The 21,366-nt window shown below is 55.2% G+C and overlaps 1 protein-coding gene across 1 annotated transcript in view; it reads right to left on the bottom strand.

Moving 5' to 3' along the window:
• The window catches only part of LTBP2 (latent transforming growth factor beta binding protein 2), a 98,551-nt gene that overhangs the window by 61,172 nt on the left and 16,013 nt on the right, over positions 1 to 21,366 (bottom strand). Inside the window, exons 4-5 of the mRNA XM_056133339.1 lie at positions 16,838 to 16,902; positions 8,371 to 8,617 (exon numbers count right to left, since the gene is read on the bottom strand). Of these exons, the coding sequence (XP_055989314.1) occupies positions 8,371 to 8,617; positions 16,838 to 16,902 (312 nt within the window). The remainder of the gene's footprint in view (positions 1 to 8,370; positions 8,618 to 16,837; positions 16,903 to 21,366) is intronic.

Raw genomic sequence — 21,366 nt, 5'->3', positions numbered from 1 at the left:
ATTAAAAAATAAAAGGACCCCAGCCCTGACCAGCTTATACAGCAGCTGGAGACATGAGACGACCATGGGCAGAACAAATAAGTAAATGGTTTCTCAACTTAGAAAGTGGAAAAGAGGTACCAGAGCGATAGAATGGAGAGTAGGGCGCTTGCCTAGCACACGGCTGACCCCAGTTCGATCCCTGGTTCCCCATATGATCCCCAAGCACCATCAGGAGAGACCCCTGAGCACAGAGCCAGGTGTTAGCCCTGAACACTGCTGGATGTGGCCTCTAAAAAAAGAAAGAATGTGGAAAAGAAAGAGTATGGTGGAAATAAAGAATGAGTCAGGTGCAGGGGAGGGGGACCCTCAATGAGGAGTTTATAATCTTAAATAAAAGGAAGGTGGGAGCATCTCCCTCCCGAGCAGAAGCCAGACCCAGGATCCCCAACACAGCTGCCTAGGTTGGGGCTGCCGTCCCTGCAGACACTGCAAGGTGAGACCCCCGAGGTGTGTCCAAGGGTGAACAAGAGCCCTAAGGTCAATACCTTTAGAAAGGGGTCATACAAATGCTGTCATGATCCAAAAGTAATGATGAGACTAGGACCCTGCTAGGGATAGGAAAGACTATCTAGCCTGAACACTGTAGTCTGAGATTGAGATGGTCCTAGGAGAGCAATTCTATAAGCTTAAGATATTTCTTACTGTATCCATACAAAATGATTTATATTATGTATGCTTATATGTTTGCTGGACAAGGAGAGGAGAAACAAACCTAGGGATTCCGTTCTAGAGTGGGTCGTCCCACGGAGAGAGTATCTGTCCTAGAAGCGGCTGCTTTCCCTGAGGGAAAGAACTTTACCCCTATTGACTGTGACCACACTTATGTGTAAACCCCAACCCCTCATGCTTTGGGATTTAACTGTACTGTAAGAGTGGGCTGGGGATCAGAATCAAGACTCCAGAGAAGGAGAAGGAGAAAGGGATCAGGATCCAGACTTCAGAAGGAGAAGGAGAAAGGGGATCTAGATCCCAGAGCCAGAAGGAGAATGAAGGGGGATGGAGGAGAATAAAGTCGCATGGGGAAGGAAGAAGCAGGAGGAGAATCAGAGGAGAATGGAGATGGGAATGGAATAAACTGCAACTAAGACCAAAAAAAAAAAAAAAGGAAAGGGGTCATAGTGGACAGAAAGGCAAAGGCTACTAAAGAACCACAGACCAGACACCCCGCAGCTCCCGGTCTCACCCAAACCTTGTTCCAGGTGAGCCTCATCACACCCCAGTGAGGCAAGAACTGTCCTTTCTATTCACAGACGGGAATAGCAAGGCTTGTGAAGGTATGCGGCAAGTTCAAGGTCAGAGTCTAATTTTAGTGGCTCAGCTTGGAAACAAGATCGTGTCTCCTGGTCTTAAGTCTTTTCAGGGATGAAGAATTGGCTCCTTGGGGAAGTGTTGGCCTTGCATGCATGAGATTTGGGTTCAATACTGGGCACAGAAAAAAAAATTAAATAGTAAGGGTTGGGGAATTCCAGAAAAAAAAAAGTAGGAGGCAAGGATAGGGTTCAGATTTAGGAAAACAGATCTGAAAAAATAAAGCTGAAACCAAAAAGAAAGGAGAGACAGGCCGGCAACCACCCAAGGTGCCGGAGGCATGACTCAGGATGTGGGGCTCAGCCAAGCCAGCAGGGAGGCTCTGCCATCATGCTGAGGATGGTGACACAGCATGAGAGGGATAGCCAAGGACCCCCCTGGGCCAGGACGTCACGTCTCCTTGCCACAACCCAGGGATGGGATGCGATCCTGGAGGTCCGGATCTGTGACCTTTCCCTCAGGCCTGAGAGATGAGTCACCATCCCTCTGGTTCATTACGAGGGAAACTGAGGTTCGGAGAGGCCACGAGACTTTCCCACAGGCCCTGGCTCGTGTTAGTCCCTCATCTTGTCCTAAACTGCATTGTAGAACCATCTGGGACCTATGGGGTGTGAAGTTGGAGGGGGGAGAAGCAACGGGTCCTGGTTCAAAGGCATGAGCCAAAGGAACACAGTCGCAGAGGACAGAGCAGGTGAGAGGGGGTGTCTGGAGCCAGAGACTGGCTCAGAGGGCCCCTGCAGCCTTCAGATGGTCCAGAGTCATGATCGCCCGTATGCCTAGGACAATGCCCTTAAACCATGTCCTGCCTTGGTTTCCCCATCTGTGAGCCCAGACAATGCGATGGGGAAAAGGACCTCCTGGATGATAAGGGAAGGAAGAGAAAGAAGGAAGAGAAAGTCTTATACTGATTCGCCCTAGACTGGTAGAGAAAAAGACTGTGAGTTTCTTTATTGGACCCAGCGTGTGCCTGACACCTGCCAATCACTCCACATGCATTGTTGCACTGAATTCTCTCACTCGCCTCCAAAATGGGTCTCAGCTTTCAGCTCAAAGAATTCAAGTTGCAATGCGGTGAAGTTACTGAGCAACTAGCCAGTCAGGTACCAGCACTGAAAATCTGCCTGACTCCAAAGCCCGGCACCCCAACCCAACTCGGACCCTCTTTCCTGCGTTCCGCAGTTATCTCCTTTCCAAGTCAGGTTTCCTGGGACAATCCCTCCTGTTGTGTCAGCTGCCTGCTGACTTTGCTCACCCCCTCCACGGGACTCAGGGTGTCCCCTCTAGTGTGGCTCTTGGGACAGGAAGCTCCTGAGAGGTTGTCCTGTCTCCCCAGAGTGACGAAGACCAGGGAGTGGGGGGCAGAGTTTCCCATGAGGAGGTCCGGGGATGAAATGAAACATGTGACCCCATTGTCCCAGCACAGGGTGAGAGAACTGGCATGGGGTGGGGTGGGGGGTAGGCGAGGGAGAGGCAGCAGGGAGAGTCCAGAGCACCCCAGGCCCACCCTGGCTTTTACCAGCCAGACTGCATCTCCGGCAGGAGCTGTGCCGTGCATCCTCACCTTGACCTGCTCCCCACAGACAGAAGACCAGAGAGGCCGGCTGAGGACAGGGTCCCCACTGGACTATTTGAGCAGGAACAAGGCTGCCCTCTGTGTCCTTCCTGTCAGTGACAACAAGCCCCGCCTTCCTTCAACTCCACTCTTGTCAGCCACATGCCAGGCGCTGAACATTCATCAGCAGAGAATCCACAGAAGCCCAGGCCCCGCTAGACTCGACTTTGCACTGGGGTTAGAAAAACTCTAAACCAAACACTAAGGAAACTGTGTGTGAGTGTGAGCACTCTGCCAAGATGTCGGCATGGGAAGGCTGGATATGCGGGCAATGAATGCAGTCTCAAACCACGTGAACGCGGGCAGCGGAAGGGGACTCTGAAGGGAGACAGGGATCCAGTCATGAGAGTATCTGGAAGAAAGTCTGAGGGGGGGTTGGACTGTGTACCCCCCAAATAGAAGTTCTAACCCTCTTCTCCCCCAAGGACCTATGAAGGTGAAGTTATTTGGAAATAGGATCTTGCAGATGTGAGTACTTAGGCAGAGATAAGGTCATAAATCCAGTGACTGGTGTCTAAGATTACCTGGCAAGTGCGCGCGCGCGCACAAACACACACACACACACACACACACACATACACACATTCACACATGCACACACACGTTATGTGACTACAGAGGCAGGGATGGGTGATGTAGTTATAAGCCAAAGGACACCAAGGATTACAGGGACCCATCAGATGCCAGGAGAGTTTCCTCTGAGTTTACAGGAAAATCCAGCCCTGTAAGTCACTTGCCTTGCATGCGATTGGCTGAGTTTCATCCCCGACATCCCATATGGTCACCTGAGCACTGCCAGAAGTAATTTCTGAGTGCAGAGCCAGGAGTGACCCTTGAGCATCACCAGGTGTGACAAAGAAAGAAAAAAAGAAAAAAATGAAGGAAGGAAGGAAGGAAAGAAGGAAGGAAGGAAAAAAGAAAAAGAGAAAGAAAGAAAGAAAGAAAGAAAGAGAGTGGAGGGAGGGAGAAAGGAGAGAAGGAAGGGAGAAAGGAATGAAGGAAAGAAGGAAGGAAGGAAGGAAGGAAGGAAGAGGGAGGGAGGAAGGGAGGAAGGGAAGAAGGAAAGGGCTGGAAAGACAGCCAGGGGCTGAGGCACTTGCCTAGCGTGCAGCCTACCCCAGTTCGATGGTCACACCACATGGTTCCCTGAGCATTTCCAGGGGCAGGTCTGGAAGGCCACAGGAACTCCAGGTGTGACTCTGAGGACACTAGGCACCAGCAGCTCTGAACTACCAGTCCAGTTGCCTGAGAATCGCAGGAGGGACCCCAAGGTCTCCTAAGCACCCTTTGAGAGGACACCTCCCTCCCCAAAGAAAAGCAAGGAGAGTTCACCAGCCAAGCAGGCTTCAGATAGGAACGTGGCCACCAGCCAAGGAACGCGGGCAGTTTCTAGGAATGGCCTCAAATGGCAGCCAGCGAGTCAAAAGGGACCTTAGAGGCACAGCTACAGGGAACTGATTTCTGTTGATTTGGTTTGGGTTTCGGTGCTAGAGACAGAACCAGGGCTTCAGGCCACCAGGATTGCACTCTATCAGAGCCATGTCCTGGCCCACAAGGAACTGAATGTGTGAGGGAAAGCCAGCTAGAGGTGGGGGAGGGGGGAGGGTAGGGAAGGAGAGATTCAAGATAAGAATTTTGAATGAGCAAGGAAGCCTTTTCTTCAGGAGCCCCCAAGAACTCAGACTTACTGACACCTTGACTCTAACTCAGAGGCATCTGCATCAAAAGTTCCCCCTACAAAACTGGGAAAATATATGTATGTGATTCTACGCTGCTGACTGTGCGGTAGATTGACCGGAAATCCAGACCTGGAAGCCAGGGTGATTGGAACCAAAACCCAAGTTTTTTCCAATTTGGCAGCCATGGAAAGCAAATACGGTGGACAGAGAGGTGGGAGGGCAGAGAGGAGAGCAGGAGACCCGGAGGGAGAGGCTGGCACAGTTCAGAGAAGGTTGCCCCAGCTGTCTGGGGACACAGCCTGCCGAGAACTCCCGCCAGGGAGCCCCAACTCCCCAACACCCGCCACCTCTGTCTGTCCTCCGGGCCCTGCTGCCCAGCCTGCATCGGAGCCCCCCAAGAGCCCCACTGAGGAGCCGCCCCCACAGAGGCCCCTCTCATTCTGAGAAATGTCGGAGCCCCTCTGACCCCTGTGTCACACTGACACCGGTCCACAGCAGACACTTGGGGTGCTGCATCTGCTGCTCACGCTGCCCCGAGGCTCAGTTCCCAGAACAGCTTTGCACACATGTACGCTGAGTCACAACACAAGCAGCCCGGTTTTCTGCCTGTTCTTTGCTCAGCCCTGACGGGCGGCTGACAGCCATGGAGCTGTGATCCTGTGCTCATCCCAGGCACAGGACTGGGATGTGTGTGTGTGTGTTGGGGGGGTGGGGGTGGGGTGGGAGGGGGCGCTCATTCATTCACTCCTCCCTGCAACTTTTCTCGGGGACATCACTGACCCAGCAGACCGGGGACAGAAGCACACGGCTGGTGACCGGAAACCCAGACCTTCCAAGCCAGGATGATTAGAACCAAAGCCCAACCTCTGACACTCACTGCTCTGATGGGGTCTAGGGAACCCAGAGAAGACGACCACCCCAGACTGGAAGGTTTATGCATGCATGTGTGTGCACACACACGCGCACACACACTCACACACATGTGCACACACACGCACACACACTCACACACATGCGCACACACACACGCACACACATGCACACGTACACACACTCACACACACACGCACACACATGCACATGCACACACACGTACACACACAGACACACGCTCACACACACGTTCCCAGCTGGCTCCCTCCCGCTGCAGTTGGAGAAGCACTAATGCCAAGTGTCTCCTGGGGCTGCTGGGCCCAGGCGCTAATCACCAGGTCTCTGAGGCCCTGCCCCGTGCCTCAGGGAAGAACCTGAGACCAGGGGCTGGGGGCGGGGGCAGTCTCCAGGCCCCTACAGTCAGCCCAGACCACAGCTGGACAGCTTCAATGCACATCTGGTGCTCGGTTGGTGGGTCGGGCCAGCTGCCAGTGGGCCCACTCTCCAGACCTCCCTCTCGCCTTCCACGTCTCCTGGCCCCCAGGTCCTGCTCTCTGCGAGGGGCCTCTGCCCCCAATCCCTCCCCACAGGGTAGCCCCTCCCTGGACATTTGGTATCGCCTCCTCCCTCGCTCTTAGGCTATCCCCATAACATGTCACCCCTGTCTGGCCACCACCGACACCTGGCCAAGTTGCTAGCAGGAGCCAGGCCAGCGGCGGCCTGGGGAACCCGGCCAAGCGCACAGGAAGCGTCTGACCCCAAGGCCGGCAGGATTTGGCGACCCAAAGCTAAACACACAGCTGGGCCAAATGCAGCCCCTCGGACGCTCCCCGACTGCCTGGCATGAAGGCCGCAGGGCAGAGAAAGGACGAGACTGCAGCTCATTAAAGGCCCCACAGTAGTCTGTGTGCGAGCGAGCTAGGAAGGCCCTGCCACAGGCCCAGAGCTTGCCCCGTTCTCCTCCAGCGCCTCTAGTCTGCGGCCCTGCGGAACTTTCCCTGGGTGTTCGGGCTCACTGGGTCCATTTTCCTTCCCTGGCAGCCTCAGCGCCTGCTCCTGGAGCCACGGGCTGGTAAAGAATGGACTGGTGTCAAGGAGCAGACTGTTCCCGCGGGGACACATGCTCCCGAGAGGAGCCTGGGACCCCCCTTCATCCTGCACTTGGTGCAGTGTGTGGGTGTGGGGCGCCTTGCAGTTCCAGGCGCAGGCTGGGGGGCGGGGATGAGGGGGATCGCGTCGGGCCAACTCTTCCATTTGGCCTGAGCGACCGCGTCCTCACTTCCTATGAGCCAGAACCGAGCTGTGGGGACTCCACCAAAGAGTGTGAGACAGGATTGCCGTCCTCCTGGTCACTCAGGGTGCAGACCCGTGAGGAGGTGTGCCAAGTGGGCCCCGCAGGGTCAGGTCACTGGGTGGAGGCGATGGTGGGGGAAGGTTTGGGGATGAAGGCAAATGGGACCCTGAAGAGCAGGGGGAGTGGGGCGGGCTGGAGAGATGAGGCAGGGAGGTCACCTAGCTCAGTAAGGTGCTGGCAACCGCCCCGACCTCACACCCCACCCCCTGCCCCCAGTGCACTTAACACTCATTGGAGAGGAACACAGGCATCAATGACAGCACCCCAACTGTCTACAGTCAGCCCGGGGAAAGCCTAGTAGGAAGGACCCTGCTTCCCGTCAGCCCTGGCTAGCCCTGGAGCTGGCACCGCTGCAGGGCACACCAAGTATCCATCCACGTGTCAGGCCCTCTGCCAGGGACCCACACAGCCAGGACCAGTAGGCACATAGCTCAGGTCTAGCCTGGCACTGGCCCACCCAGTCCTGACCACCCCCAGGCCATCTGGCAGCTTAGCTCCACCCCCTCAGTCCCCCACCCCCGCCTGGCAGCCCCAGGCTATGGCCACTGGCGTGGGCACTTCTGAGTTTGACCTTGGAGCTATCTAGGCCTCAAACTGAGTTCATCCTTCCAGCCTTCCTGCTCCTGAACGCCTTTGGAAATTGCTTGCTCTGGTGACCTGGAACCCCCCCCCCCCCACCAAGACCCTGTGCCCCAACTTCACCCCAGGGCCCGAGGGGCTGACCTGCAGCCCCCTTCCTGCCTTCCTCTCCCTCCCCCACCCGCCTCTGCTTCTCTAGCCTGGAACAGTCGATCCTTTTTCCTTAGTTGGGCAAGGCAAGTTCGCAACATGTCCTAAGAAAGAAGTTCCAAAGCAGGCGGTAAATGGAAATAAGAAACCCCCAAACCAAAAAAAAAAAAAAAAAAAAAAAAGAAAAAGAAAAAGAAAAGAAAACACAGCCCCCTAGCAATGGCCCCATTTACAAAGTTCAGATTTCCTGTCCTGAGTTAGAGTCTGGCCAAGTGGCTGGCACACAGGCCAGGAATCTCTGCCCGTGGCATGCTCCTTGCCCCTTTTTTATTTAATTACACCCCTTTCCTTCCATGTGCCTTCTCTTCTCCTCCAAGGAGAGGCAGCCCTGGGTACGGAGAGAATGGAGGGGTCTGTCTGGCAGAGGGGACCACACGCAGAGAGAGATGGAGAAGGACCACCGTTTTCTGGGTGCCAGGCACAACTCTTTAACGGTAACTGACTTCATCCTCACAGCAGTGCTGTGAGAGGGTCACCACGGCTGTCCCCACCACAAGGCTGAAGAAGCAAAGAAGGAAGTGGCCTGGCCAAGACCACCTACCCGGGAAATGGCGACATTTGAGACTGGAGCGCCTGGCCATTGACACGACCTTCTCAGCTGCTTCCCAGCAGCCAAAGACACCCGCACCCTGCTCACCTTTAGGGACTGAGGAAGGACAGGAGGACAAGCCTTGGGCCAGACAGAGCCAGGGACCCTGGGAGGTAGCACTTACCTGGCTGGTGGTGGCTGTGGCACTGACGGTCCACGTCTGGCCTCAGGGCTCTCTCTCGACACGCTGCTCCTCCACACGTGAGGTGAGCTCTCCACTGAGCGCCGGGGTGCTGGCCTGGAGTTCTGGGGGTCGAATTCCTCCTCGGGAATGACCTCCTCACAGCGGGCTCCCCGGAAGCCGGAGCGGCACACGCAGAGCTGGGGCCGGCTGCAGGAGCCCCGGTTTTGGCAGGGCGGCTGGCACACGGCTGGGGAGACAGAGCAGGGGGCATTCCTGTCAGGGGCAGCCAGTCTCAGGTCCGCCCTTCTCCCACTGGCCTCCAGAGCAAGTTCCCTGATGCCTGGGTTGCACAATCAGTGAGCAACCCAGATGGGAGCCATAGAGAGGCAGAAGACCCGCACACAGCAGCACCGACAGGCCCACGTCTGAAGACTCTCCGCATCTCCTACCCGACGGGGAGTCTGAGACGGCAGACATCTCTGTACTGTTCCCTCCTGTAGGCCCTGAACTGGGAACAGAGATGGTCACAGAGCAAATCTTGGATGGATGGATGGGTGGATGGATGGATGGATGGATGGATAAATTGGTGGATGGAAGGATGGATGGATGGAAGGAAGAATGGAAGGAAGGAAGGAAGGAAGGAAGGAAGGAAGGAAGGAAGGAAGGAAAGAAGGATGTACAGATGGATGGCTGAATGGATGAGTTTCTTTCATGGGAAAAGGCTCAACACTGACTGAAAGTTGGGAGCTGGGAGTGGTTGGACTTGTTAGTATTTTCTGAATTCCTGAGCCCTTGTCTTCTTGATCTCACTGAGCCTATCAGCTCCTGAGTTAGGCATGGGATGGGCTGAGAAAGCTGGGGGGAACCCCAAGGGTCTCCCAAAGGCATTCTCGGTATGATTCTCTACTCCATACTCTCCTGCTCTCCCCTTCACTGCTTCACTGTCTGTGCTGTAACTTAGGCAGCTGGAAGGACTCTGCCTCCTGGAGTGCAGCTCTAGCCCGTGGGGACAGAGTGGGACATGAACTGGGCTACTTCCTCCAGGCTGGCACAGAACTGCAGTCACAGACATGGGGGGTGCGGGGTGGGGAGGGGGGCTCAGAACTTGTCCCTTCACTGTTCTTAATAACCTGGCAAAATCTAGAGGAAACTCCAGTGACCAGGCCATGGGAGAATCCATGATAGCAACACATCCTGATCAACGACTCCCAGCAACATTCCCCAACACCCCCCACCCACCCACCCACCAGGGGACAAGGAAGAGGGAACTCAGGAGAGCCTGGGGCCTCTAATCAGGGTCTCCTCCATCTGTCACTCATCAGCTCAAAAACACAGGCTCATTCACTCAAATGTGTTAATTACAACTCAGGGTGGCACCCCTGGCACCTTATGGGCAAGCTCTACGACTGAAGGGCTACATGTCCCACAAGCATCACCATCCAGTGTGTGAGCATCATGGCCGGGCAGGCGTGAGACCCCGGACACGGCAGCAACATCACTAGAGAGAAGGGGGAAACAAATTGATTTTAAAAGTATATGTGTGTGAAGTTCATGACCAATTCAATCAGCTAATCAGTGGCTGTATAAACAGCAGTACTCCTACATAAAAAAAAAAAAATAATGATGGAGGGAAGGTGTAATGGTGGTGGGATTGGTGTTATAATTTTTAATGCAATAAATTATTGTGAACAACTTTTTCTTTAAAAAAAGTATATGTGTGTGTGCAAGCATATTCATGTGCTTACTGTATGCTAGGGCAAAGGGACAATCCATCTTCAAAGTTAGCCATGGAGTCGGGGAGACCAAGATGAGAAACAAGAATGTGACCCTATCATGGACTCCTGAGGAACCACCAGCCTAAAGCTGGTCACTCAGGAGACACAGGGTGCTATACACCCAACCAGGCACTTGAGATCAGGAGGCCAGGGAAGGCCTCTCCTTAGACTAAGGCGGGACCCACACAAAGGGGCCGGAAAGGCAGTGATTTGGCAGAATATTCTGGGCAGAGGGACAGACAAGCTCAATGTTCTGGAAGTGGTGGGCGTGTGGCACATCCCAGGAGGGCTAGAGTGCATGGACCTCCCAGGTCAGCTAGGAAACAGAGGCAGATCCTGCAGGCCCTGGACAGCCTTAGTTTTTCTCAGTGTCTTTGCCAGACACTCCACCCCGCCATCTAGAACAGGAGCCAGAACTTCCTGATGCCAGGGGCCCATGGGAAGAAATCTCTCCAAGACACACCCCGGCCCGTGTCCTCTCTCTCTGAGGCTCCCAGGATTCCAGCTCATCAACTAGCTCAGAAGCTCTTAGCGGTCATTTGGGATCCCCTTTATACCAATGCCTCTAAGTCAGCTTAGCCCATGGTGGATTGGGATCCAGGCTCGGTCTGTTGGGTTGAAAATCCCAGCCCCTCCCCCCACCCACACCCATCTCTTCCTAGCAGGGCTGATATGAATTTTCCTCTCTGCCACCTCCGAACTTAGTCCTGCAACCTACCCAGAGAGTGGCACGTGGTAGGCTGGTTCTGGTGGTGGAAACCTCAGTTCCTGGGGTCTCACTCACCCTGTGCAGGAGGCTGGTACCAGCTCAGGCCCGGGCACTCACTAGGAGAGAGGCAAGAAGCAGAAAGGACCCAGATTTCAAGCAGCAAGCACTCTCACCAGAGCTAGGACACTGCGGAGTGAGTGGTGTGTTGACCACAACGTTCACACAAGGCAGGGGAGGAGTACGGAAGTGAGAGACAGTCCCCCCTGCAACCCAACCAGGGCTCTCTGAAAAAGCAGGTAGGGGTGGGACAGGTCTCAGACCTGGTTTCTTTGGGGGCAGAGAAGAAAGGAGCCTGCCATGGTTCTCATGTGGACTAGAAATGCACTCCCACTCCGACCCATGGCCCCAGACCTTGGCAGAACCTCAAAACCTGGGTGCCATAAGATACACAGCACCCCCTTATTGTGTCTCCTGCTCATCCCTTAATGGGCAGGCCTGGCCCTCAAGGTGGGCTTTGAAATCACTGTATCCCCTTTCCCCTCTCCTGGGCCCTGGGGGGTGTCTGTCCTGGACTTGAAGAAGATCTTCCACTCTTGACACTCAAGCCCCCACATGCCACAGGCCCAGCTTGTGGCCTGAGGTCACTCTCTTACCCAGGTTCCTGCCTTCCCACAATCCATTTTGCAAAGGTTTAGGGAGAAGGCTCTCAGTGAAACGGACTGCCAGGAGTCCAAAGGTCACAAGTCAGGTCTCTGCATGGAGGAAGCCCCTGAGTGGGCTCTCATAACCACAAAGTCCCTCACCCTGCGGGGAGTTAGGTCACCAGACAAGCCCGGCCTGAACACATTAGTTGGTGTGAGTAATAGCTCAGGGCAAATAGTAAAGCCATAAAAATGGTCTTATGGCAGACATGAAAGCTTTATAACTGTATCTCACAGTGATTCAATTAAAAAAAAAAAGAAGTAACGTGGAGTTCGTGTGCAATTCAATCAGCTTAATCAATGGCTGAATAAACAGCAGTACTCCTACATTAAAAAAAAAAGGCCTTATGGGCTGGACAGCTAGTACAAAGACACTTGCCTTTTGAGGTCCCCAGTACTACACAGGGTCACCCAAGTCTCCCAGGCATGATCCTTGAGCACAGAGCCAGGAATAAGCCCTGAGCACAGCAGGGTGTGGCCAACCCTCTCCCCTGAAAGGTATGTCTATTTCCAACTAATATCTCTCATAAAGTTTTGCATGTGACTATGGTGGGCCTCCTAGGCAGTGCTTAGGGGTCACTCCCAGTGATGTCCAGTCAACTGAGCTGGATGGTTCCATGTAAGGGTCTGAGGATGCAGGGCCGCTCAGGTCCTGCAATGCCAGGGGTCACCAGGGCAGGCTCAGGAACCTCCTGGGTCACCCTGGCAGTGCTTCTGTAAACCCTATGAGGCTGGTCCAGGCCTCATGCATGTAACTTAAAGCACTAGAAGGCCTCTGAACCAATCAGAAAAGAACCCACTCAAGAAGAGACTCTTCTTGAGCCAGATGCTGGGGAAGGGAAAAGAGGTAGGTCAGATGTGCTGAGAAGGAGCCTCTGACCTGTTCCAGGTTTTCAGCTTTCAAACCAACCCTCTGCACTGTCATTTAGTTTGTGATTGGCTGCTTTCAGTAGTCTTATCAAGAAGATACTCCCCAGGGCCAGAGTGATAGTACAGTGAATAGGGCACTTGCCTTGCCTGCAGCCAACTCAGTTCCAATCTCCTGCATCCTATATGGCCCCCGGAGCACTGCCAGGGATAATTTATGAGTGCAGAGCCAATAGTAACCTCTGAGCATCACTGGATGTAACCCAAAAAGGAAGGAGGAGAAGGGGAAGGGAAAGAGAAAGGAGAAGGAGGAGGAGGAGGAGGAGGAGGAGGAGGAGGAGGAGGAGGAGGAGGAAGAGGAGGAGGAGGAAAAGAAGGAGAAGGAGAAGAGGGAAGAAGAAGAAGAAGAAGAAGAAGAAGAAGAAGAAGAAGAAGAAGAAGAAGAAGAAGAAGAAGAAGAAGAAGAAGAAGAAGAAGAAGAAAGAAGAAATATTTTACTGAGTGGAGAATACACATTAAAGGGTTAGGCCATCAATGTTTCTCCTCTCCCTCCCCTCCCTCTAAAGTCACACCCACATGGCTCCAAAAGGTGGCTTCTCCAGTCAGTTCTACAGCAGTTCTCGTGGACCTGCCATAAAATCAGAGAAATGAAAAGTTCCCTGGCGTTTTCCACATAAAAGTGTCTCATTTGAGATTATGTCTTTGCTACTTTAAGAAAAAAAAGTATTAATATGTTCTCTTTAAAGGTGATGACAAACGGTAGTTTGTATTTCTAGTAACCACACTGGGCAAAAAAGGAAAAACTGGCATCCATGCTTCTGTTCCTAGGATGCTCTGGCGTAGCTCACCGGGGCTGCACGAAACCCAGGCTCACAGGGTTCTGCCCACTGGCTGGGAAGAAGCAAACGACAGTAGCTACGACTGTTACAGCTCACTTTGTTACAGGGCGAGCAAAGCAAACCATTCCTATGTCAAATGAGTGCAGATTTCATAATTGGAAGGATGGGAGCGCCGCATGTCGGGGAGTTTATAGACAGGACTGGGCAGGGGGTGGGGGGGGTGGTGAGAGAAAGACCCAGAAGTCCAGGCGTTTTGTTCTGCGCTGTCCCAGAAGCCCACGTGCTCTGTCTCCAGATCCCTGCCCTCCCGAGCTGCTCAGGAGCAAAGGTCACATACAATGGGGAGACATGAACAGCCATGGTGGTGGACTGGAGGGCTGGGTCATCACTCCTGACGCCGCCGTGTCCACTATTTAGTCTTCTCTAGACGGGACTTCCCCACAGACCCTGGCATGCCCCAGCCTCCAGAAGGCACTGCTGGCTCCAACGTCCCTGACCTCGGCCATTCATAACTTGAGCCTCACTACTTGGTCTTTCCCTAGCATGCTGCCTGGCACCGCCCTCCTCGCTGAGAATTGGGCCTGTGGAAAGTTTCAGCTAGGGGAGTTCAGCTCTGCGGGGTGAGCAGGATGCCAAGAAGAAAACTCCTGAAATGGCTTTGAAAGTAAGGAACAGATGGCGCCGTGCCCCCTTCTACCTTCTCTCGGTTCCAGACACAGTGGAGCAACTTTGCTCAGATTTTCCACACAAAACCCCTACCCTTGGGAGGAGACCAAAGCTGTATAGACGAGCCTGGGGAAGGTTCTGGAAACAGCTCCCATTGTCCAAGCCACCCCAAGCACCTACCAGTGCCTCTGTGGTGGAAGGCAGGAGGACCCAGAGGTGTGACCATGGGGGTGTCCTCTCATAGGCCTCCACCATGGTCTCAGCCACTAACTGGACACGATTTTAGACTCCAAGAGCTGATGTCTGTGACAGCACTCTGGGCTCTCTGCAAACGCCAGTGTTCAATACAGCCACTCACTGGGGGGCCAGAGCTACGATGGCTATTTATAGTGAAACAGACTGAATTTAATGACCACTTTAGAGCATCCGCTCCCAGCCAGAGTGAGGGTACAACGGGGAGGCCGCTTGCCTTGCGCTCCCCTGGTTCGGGCTCGATCCACATATGGTCCCTCCAAGCATCTCCAGCACCTCGGAGCACAGAGCCAGGAGTAGTCCCTGAGCACCACCAGGTGTGGCCCCCAAACAAAACCAAAAACTCCGCTCCCAATTCACACGGGCCACATGTGGCCTCTGCTATCATGTTGAACAGCAAGATCCAGAACATCTCTGTCATCAGAGAAACTTCTATTTCACAACCTTTGGAAGCTTTTTGGTAAAAACATGATAGGGGTTGGGGTTGCAGTTCAGAGAGGGGTGGAGGGAGAGCACATGTTTTGCATGTATGAGCTCCTGGGTTTGATACACACACACACACACACACACACACACACACACACAAATACAGGGACATTGGTGGAGGGTAGGAATCAGTATTAGAACAATATATGCCTGAAACTCAATCACAAATATCTTTGTAACTTTGTAATTCACGGTGATTCAAAACAAACCCATAAAAATAATTAAGTATGTGATCCATTCTGAGCTATTTAAAAGCAAACAAAGCCATGCAAGTCCCAGCAACTGAAGCCAGGTTGCTTGTAAACTTGGCCATGACCCTTGCCCTATGAGAAAGACCCGTCAGTGAAGACCTGATTAGACAGAAGGCCGCAAGGTCCCCTCTCCAGACGCACTCAGTCCAGCATTCACTTCATCATTAGCCCTTTCTGGCTCCCAGAGCCCCCTACCCCTTCATCTAATCTGATTTGATAAGACACTAGTTTTAGAGAGGGCCCTTCAAGCCTGCCCCCTCCTCCTTCTAGTGTGCCCCTTCTTTTTTGGGGAGATGAGCCTTGGGTCCAGATCAGACTCTGGGCCCAACTCCCCAACACCCAAAGATCTGCTATGCCAGGCCAGGTTAAACTACCTTCTCTCCTCAGCCTGGGTCAGTGGGGCAGAGCCCTGGCAACCAGCATCTGGTCCCCTTTTGAGTTTTGAGGGGAAGGGGGCGGCTTAAGGTCACATCCAGGTGTGCTCAGGGCTTACTCCTGGCTCTGTGCTCAGGAGTCTCTCCTGGCAGTGTTCGGGAACCATAGGAGGTGTCAAGGATCAAGCCTGGGACGTCTACGTGCAAGGTGAGTTGCCTTAATTCTTATATTTTCTCTCTGGTCCCCAGTATCCCCTTCAGAGATGGAGCCCTGTCACCTTCCGCACTGAGGCCAGTCTCTGCCCCTCCTCACCGCTGACCTCAGTTCTTCCCAGGGCAGCCCACCGAGGCTCTCTCCTGCTGGTCTTTGGATTTGCTCACCGTGGGGATTCTGTCTGTGGCCTAAACTGTTTCTACACAGCCTTGGTCATTGGTTTTCACACAGAGGGGGCCCTAATATCAGAGACCCCCAAGGCCAGGGAAGTCCCAGTGTGTCCCAGACACCCTGGGTGTCCAAGAATGTGTGTTGGACACCTCACTCTTCATGCACGCTCTGCCCAGTGGCCTTCCCAGGCTGGTGGAGAAGTCAGGGCCTCAGGCTGACCGCAGCTGAGCCCGGACCACAGCTTGGGGGTGGCTGGAAACTGGACAGGGGCTCAGGGGCCGGCTAAGCGCCCAGCTCCAAAATAGCAGTTGTGTTCGCATAAAAGCCTCTAATGAGAGAAAGATGCAGTTCTTGGCCCCTCGCACAGCTCCGCAGACGCTGTCTGGCAGGCCAAGGGGCCTCTACTGTTTGGCGGCCGGAGGGGAGGAAGGGGAGGTGTGAGTCAGACCCTGGCCCCAGCCCCTCAGCTCGGACCGCCCTGCTAATCGCATTAACAAATGCCGCAATGTTGGGCCAGTCTGAGGTTGGGGGCCGGGACTGGGGCAGAGAGACTCAGCTAGGCGTGAGGGAGAACATCACTGGACAGGCTAGGGGTTGCGCTACCTCCTGCATCAAAGAAGACACACACACATACACACGCATGTGTTTGTTCATATGCACACGGGCACATCCACACAAACTCACACAAACATGCACACATGTGCACATACATACTCACACAGGCACATGTACACACACATGCACACATGTACACATGCATACTCACACTCACACAGGCACATGTACACACAATCACACACAATGCACACACATGCACATATACACACAGGCACGTGCATGCACACTCACGTGCACATACAAAGGCACATGCACGCACACTCACACACACATGCATGCACACACATGCACACATTCACATGTACACACGCACACATGCATGCATACTCACACACATGCACCTGCATGCACAATCATACATGCACGCACACTCACATACATACACACATGCATGTGCACATACATGCACATACACATACGCACATTCACATGCACACATGCATGCATACTCACACACATGCCCATGCATGCACGATCACACATGCATGCACTCACACATCACAGGAATATACACATACACATGTACATACATACATGCACACACACATACCCATCTCACAATCTGGGGCCTGGCTGGGAGCCTTAGAGGCCGCAGTGCTAGATGTTCCCCTAGGGACAGTGAAGGGGCACAATGTCCCGCGGACCCACTGGCTCCATGACCAGCCCCCCAAATGTCATGAGGGAAGGGTCATATTTGCACCCAGAGTCCAGCCAAGGTCAAGGTAGAAACACAGGACAGAGCGGCCAGTGGTCGGCTTAAATTCCGGCTGCAGGACCTTGAGCCAATCTCTTTCCCTCTGTAACCTCAGTGCCACCCCCCCACATGACCGTGTCCTCGACATGGACACTGTGCCCAGGACAATGAGCCAAGCCAGGCACGCACTGTCCTTTTTCCTCCTGGAGCTTTTAAGTGCAAGAGACTGTCGCAAAGCAAGCAGACAAATAGGGACACCCGACACCAGGGCGTGGGTGACAGAGGAGACATGGGCTGAGGTCCAGAGTGAATGCCATCGGGGGTGGGAGCCCCGAGGAGGAAGCGGGGAGCTCAGCCAATCCAGGAGACAGCCTGGAGGTGGCACATTCCAGATGCCTGGCTGGGAGCAGGGTGCAGGGGCTGAGAGAGGAGGCTGGGGCACCCAGCTGGATGCCGGCAGAGAGTTGGAGTGCAGGCGGTGGTGTGCGGTGGTGTGCTAGCTCCCCGGGCTGAGCTTGGCATTACACCGGCTGGAGGCCAGAGTTCGGGGCCCTGTCCCTGCATTCTTCACCCAGACCCGCTTGCTTGCTCCCTAGACAAGAAGTATGACAGGAGAAGCAAATGATTTCCCGAGATACGGAAGTCAAACATGCAGGGCATGGGGATGGTTCATACAGAAAGCCCCAGCAAGTAGTGTGTGTGTGTTGTGGGGGGGGGAGGGTCCCTAAGGGCCCCCAGGAGTCTGACTTGAGCAGTCAGGTAGCTGGGGGTGCCCGGAGAACAGCGTGGGCGAGACTGGCAGGCAAGACGGCTCAGAGGGAGCGACATCCAGAGCTCGTTTGGGACAGGCTGGGACTGCCAGGTCTGGGAGGCCCCGAGAGCCGAAGTGGTGCAGGCAGGCAGCGAGCTGGAGGCTGGAGGGCGGCCCGAGGCTGGCTGAAGACAGATCTCCCCGTCTGGGCGGTGTCCGCGCCGCATGTTTACACGCGCGGGAATGCATTAGATCACTCCAGCAGGGGCGTTGAAAGGCCGATGGGGGGGGGGGGGGCGGCTAGGAGGGGGGGAGGGCCTGGGACCCAGTCCTGGGAAACCCAATGGGGAGTTGCTGGGCTGAGGAGAAAGGGCCAGAGGGACCTGGGAAAGACCAGGGCAGACCAGCACAGGGTCACTGGCAGGGTGAAAGGGCGTTCAGGTGTTTAGCTGGCCCCGGGCACAGAGCACCCCCCGACAGCCGCTGCTGTCAAGGTGCAGTGTCTGTGGGGCTCAATCGAGGGGGACAACTCATGCTCAGTATGGCCCCCAGGGCCCCCCACCTCTGTGCAGAGGCCACTCGGAAAGACTGGGGGCAAGTACTGGGATAGCCCAACATAATGATGTCGGTGGGAAAGAAGGAGCCGGGAGCCGGGAGCGGAGAAGAAAATAACTAGGTCACGGAATGACAAGACCACACACGCAGGTAGAGGGGACCACGCCGGGCTGTTATTAAGGGGCAGTGGCAGGCTCTGGAGCTCAGGCTCAGAGCATCCTAAACACTCAGTGCAGCAGAGGCCTGGGGTGCCCAACTGCTCTCCGGGAAGGTGAAAGATTTTCCCCTGAAGCTACATGATTATTGCTCTGGGCCCCTGCCCAGTGCCCTCTCTGCCAATGCTGTCTCTGGGTGTTCCTCCTCGGAGCCCCACAGTCTTTGCACTGCCCAGGCCTGGCCTGGCCTTCTCCCTAACATGTGTCTAGCACTTACTATGAGGAAAGTGTTTGCTTTTTATATGCACCCTTTTTAAAAAAAAAAAAAAATTGGGTTTTCTGGTAGGACGTTTGCCTTGCATGTGGCCAACCTGGGTTTGATTCCTCTGTCCCTCTCGAAGAGCCCAGCAAGCCACCGAGAGTATCCCACCCGCATGGCAGAGCCTGGCAAGCTCCCCGTGGCATATTCGATATGCCAAAAATAGTCACAACGAGTCTCACAATGGAGACGATACTGGTGCCCGCTCTAGCAAATCGATGAACAACGGGAGGACAGTGCTACAGTGCTATTTTGGATTTTGTGGGAGGTCATACCCAGTGATGCTTGAAGACACCCCCTGCTCTAGGCTGTAGGGTCACTCCCAGGTGTGTTTAGGAGTGGGACTGGAGTCAACTGCGTGCAAAGCAAAATGCCTCACATGCGGTGCTACCTCTCCAGCACCCTTGCACGCATCTCTTTATTTAGAAATGCGCCTGGACTGTTTCCAAGCCCCTGGGTCAAGTGGGGAAACTGAGGCTAAGAGAGAGCCAGCGGCAAGCCTTGGGTGTAAGGACGTGGAGCAGAAGGCTGTGAACCAGGGGGTCTGGCTCCAGATCTGGGCTCGTACCTAACTGGTCAGTCTCCTCCTTTGGGTCAGCGACATGGGCACGGTGGGGAGTAGGGGGTGGGCACACCAGGGGCGCGGTCACAATGCAGGAAAGTGCTTTGTGCCAAACCAAGGCAGCGGCCCAAATAAGGACAGCGGAGGGGCTGGAACCCTGCACTGCAGAGCCGAGGATGCTGCTCTGTGGGTGCCCCAAGAGAGCCATACCCCTCTTGAGACACCGGGGAGTGTTCTGGAAGGGCTGGTCCCAGTGCACTCAGGCCTCGGTGCCCCTGGCTGGGGGCTGCAAGCCACCACCATTGCTGCCCTCAAGATCAGGGCCAGGCACGAATGGGGCACATGGAGCACACCAGCCCTCGAGGGGGACATTTTGCTCCCCAATCCCTCGTGTGACTCACAGGCAGGGCCCAATGCTCACCCCATGATCCAGATGAAGCTGAGTCACAAAGTACTCCAGCCTCTTGTGATCCACTATCAAATCACAGTTCCCCGCACGAAGATGGGGAAGACGCAACCCCCCTGCCTGTAAGCGTCCTTGGATGGCCCCAGAGCTGACCGCAGCCCTCTCTCTGGGTGTTCTCAGAGGATCCCAGGCAGGGCAGGGACATAGGGGTGAACCTCGATGACCGATGACTAGAGGAAGGACAATCACTTGCCGGAGACCACAGCTGGGATTCGAACCTGCGACTCCTAGGATCGGCTGCAGAAGCTAAAGCCCATTACCTTGAGCCTGACTGCTGGGGGTGCTCAGTGTGTGTGTGGGGGGGGGGGGACAGGCAGCCCCAGGCCCCTCATTGCCCCCTGCAGGGACCCCCTTCTGCCCTCCTCACCCCCAAACAGCCTGACCCTGTGCATCCAGGCTGGACTTCTGCGAGTCAGAGAATGTTCCCATCCTGTTCCGCAGGGGCCCAGGGAATGCGTGTGTCAGGGTAGTGCTGGGGAGAGCTTGTCTGGGACACAGCACAGCTGTCTCAAGGCCCAGACTACGCGCGGGACCCAGGCACCTGGCCAGCGAGGCGCTCGGCAGTAGAGTATCGGCCTGGCACAGGGGAGAACCAGGGCTAGATCCCTGCCAAACCCAAACCAAACACCCTGCAGGACCCTGGCACCCCACGCTTCCCTCGTCTGCCCCTCAGCTGGGCCAGCCAGGCCCCAGTCTGCTGTCTTCACAAACCCCTAAACACGCACAGAGGGGCTGGTTTCCGGCGACGGTCAACCACAGGCACGGTGCCCCCCTCACCCAAGGTCCAGTGACTGGACAGAGATGAGGCCACAGGAGATGGCCTAATGAGGTGTTCCAACAACCTGGGGCTAGGTGCAAGGAACCCAGGGGGCCCCGGGAGGGCAGCAGGTGGGCCCACAGATACCAGCCCAAGACCAGGGCACAGATCCGGTCCCAATCCTGGCAGCGGGGGGTTGCCGCCCCCTTTCCTGCTGGGGGGAGGCACCCACATGTGTGAAACTGCAGGGCCGAGTCTGGAGCGTTCCCTGGCAGGGCAGCTGCGGCTCCTGCCAGCAGGGCAGCTGTGGGGAAGGATGGGGGGGTGGGGGACACAGAGCAGGGGGCCGGCCAGCAGGGTGTAGAGCCAGGCACCCCCACATTCTGCAGAGCTCCCTCTCAGCCCCGCCATCCGGGGCCAAACCCCGTGGCTCACGTGGTTCTCGTTAAGCTCATTAACAGAAAAATAGCCATAATCACAGTGCTCTGGGCGGAGGGAGGGGGCACAGCCCCCAGTGGGCAGCAGTGCCAAGGGGAAAGGCTTAGCCCACTGGCTCTTCCTTCCTCCAGGAGAACAGGCAGGCTGTGTTCTGGGTCAGGGTCCCCCCCCCCCCCCCGCCGAGCAGCAGGGGAGCGAGGGGAGGGGAAGGGCAGAGGGACAGATGTCCTCCCCCCCCCCCCCAACCACGTCTCCCCACTGGGCAGAGTGGGAAGGGCGAGGCTATGCCAGGACACGCACGACCTCAGCTCCCCAGAGGGAGACTCCGTCTGACACAGTGGCCATAGGAAATCCCAAGCCACCGGGAAAACAGACT

The sequence above is a fragment of the Sorex fumeus genome, unplaced genomic scaffold (assembly GCF_029834395.1).
Source record: "Sorex fumeus unplaced genomic scaffold, SorFum_2.1 ptg000098l, whole genome shotgun sequence".
Classification (NCBI taxonomy): domain Eukaryota; kingdom Metazoa; phylum Chordata; class Mammalia; order Eulipotyphla; family Soricidae; genus Sorex; species Sorex fumeus.
This window is presented reverse-complemented; position numbering and strand designations above follow the sequence as displayed.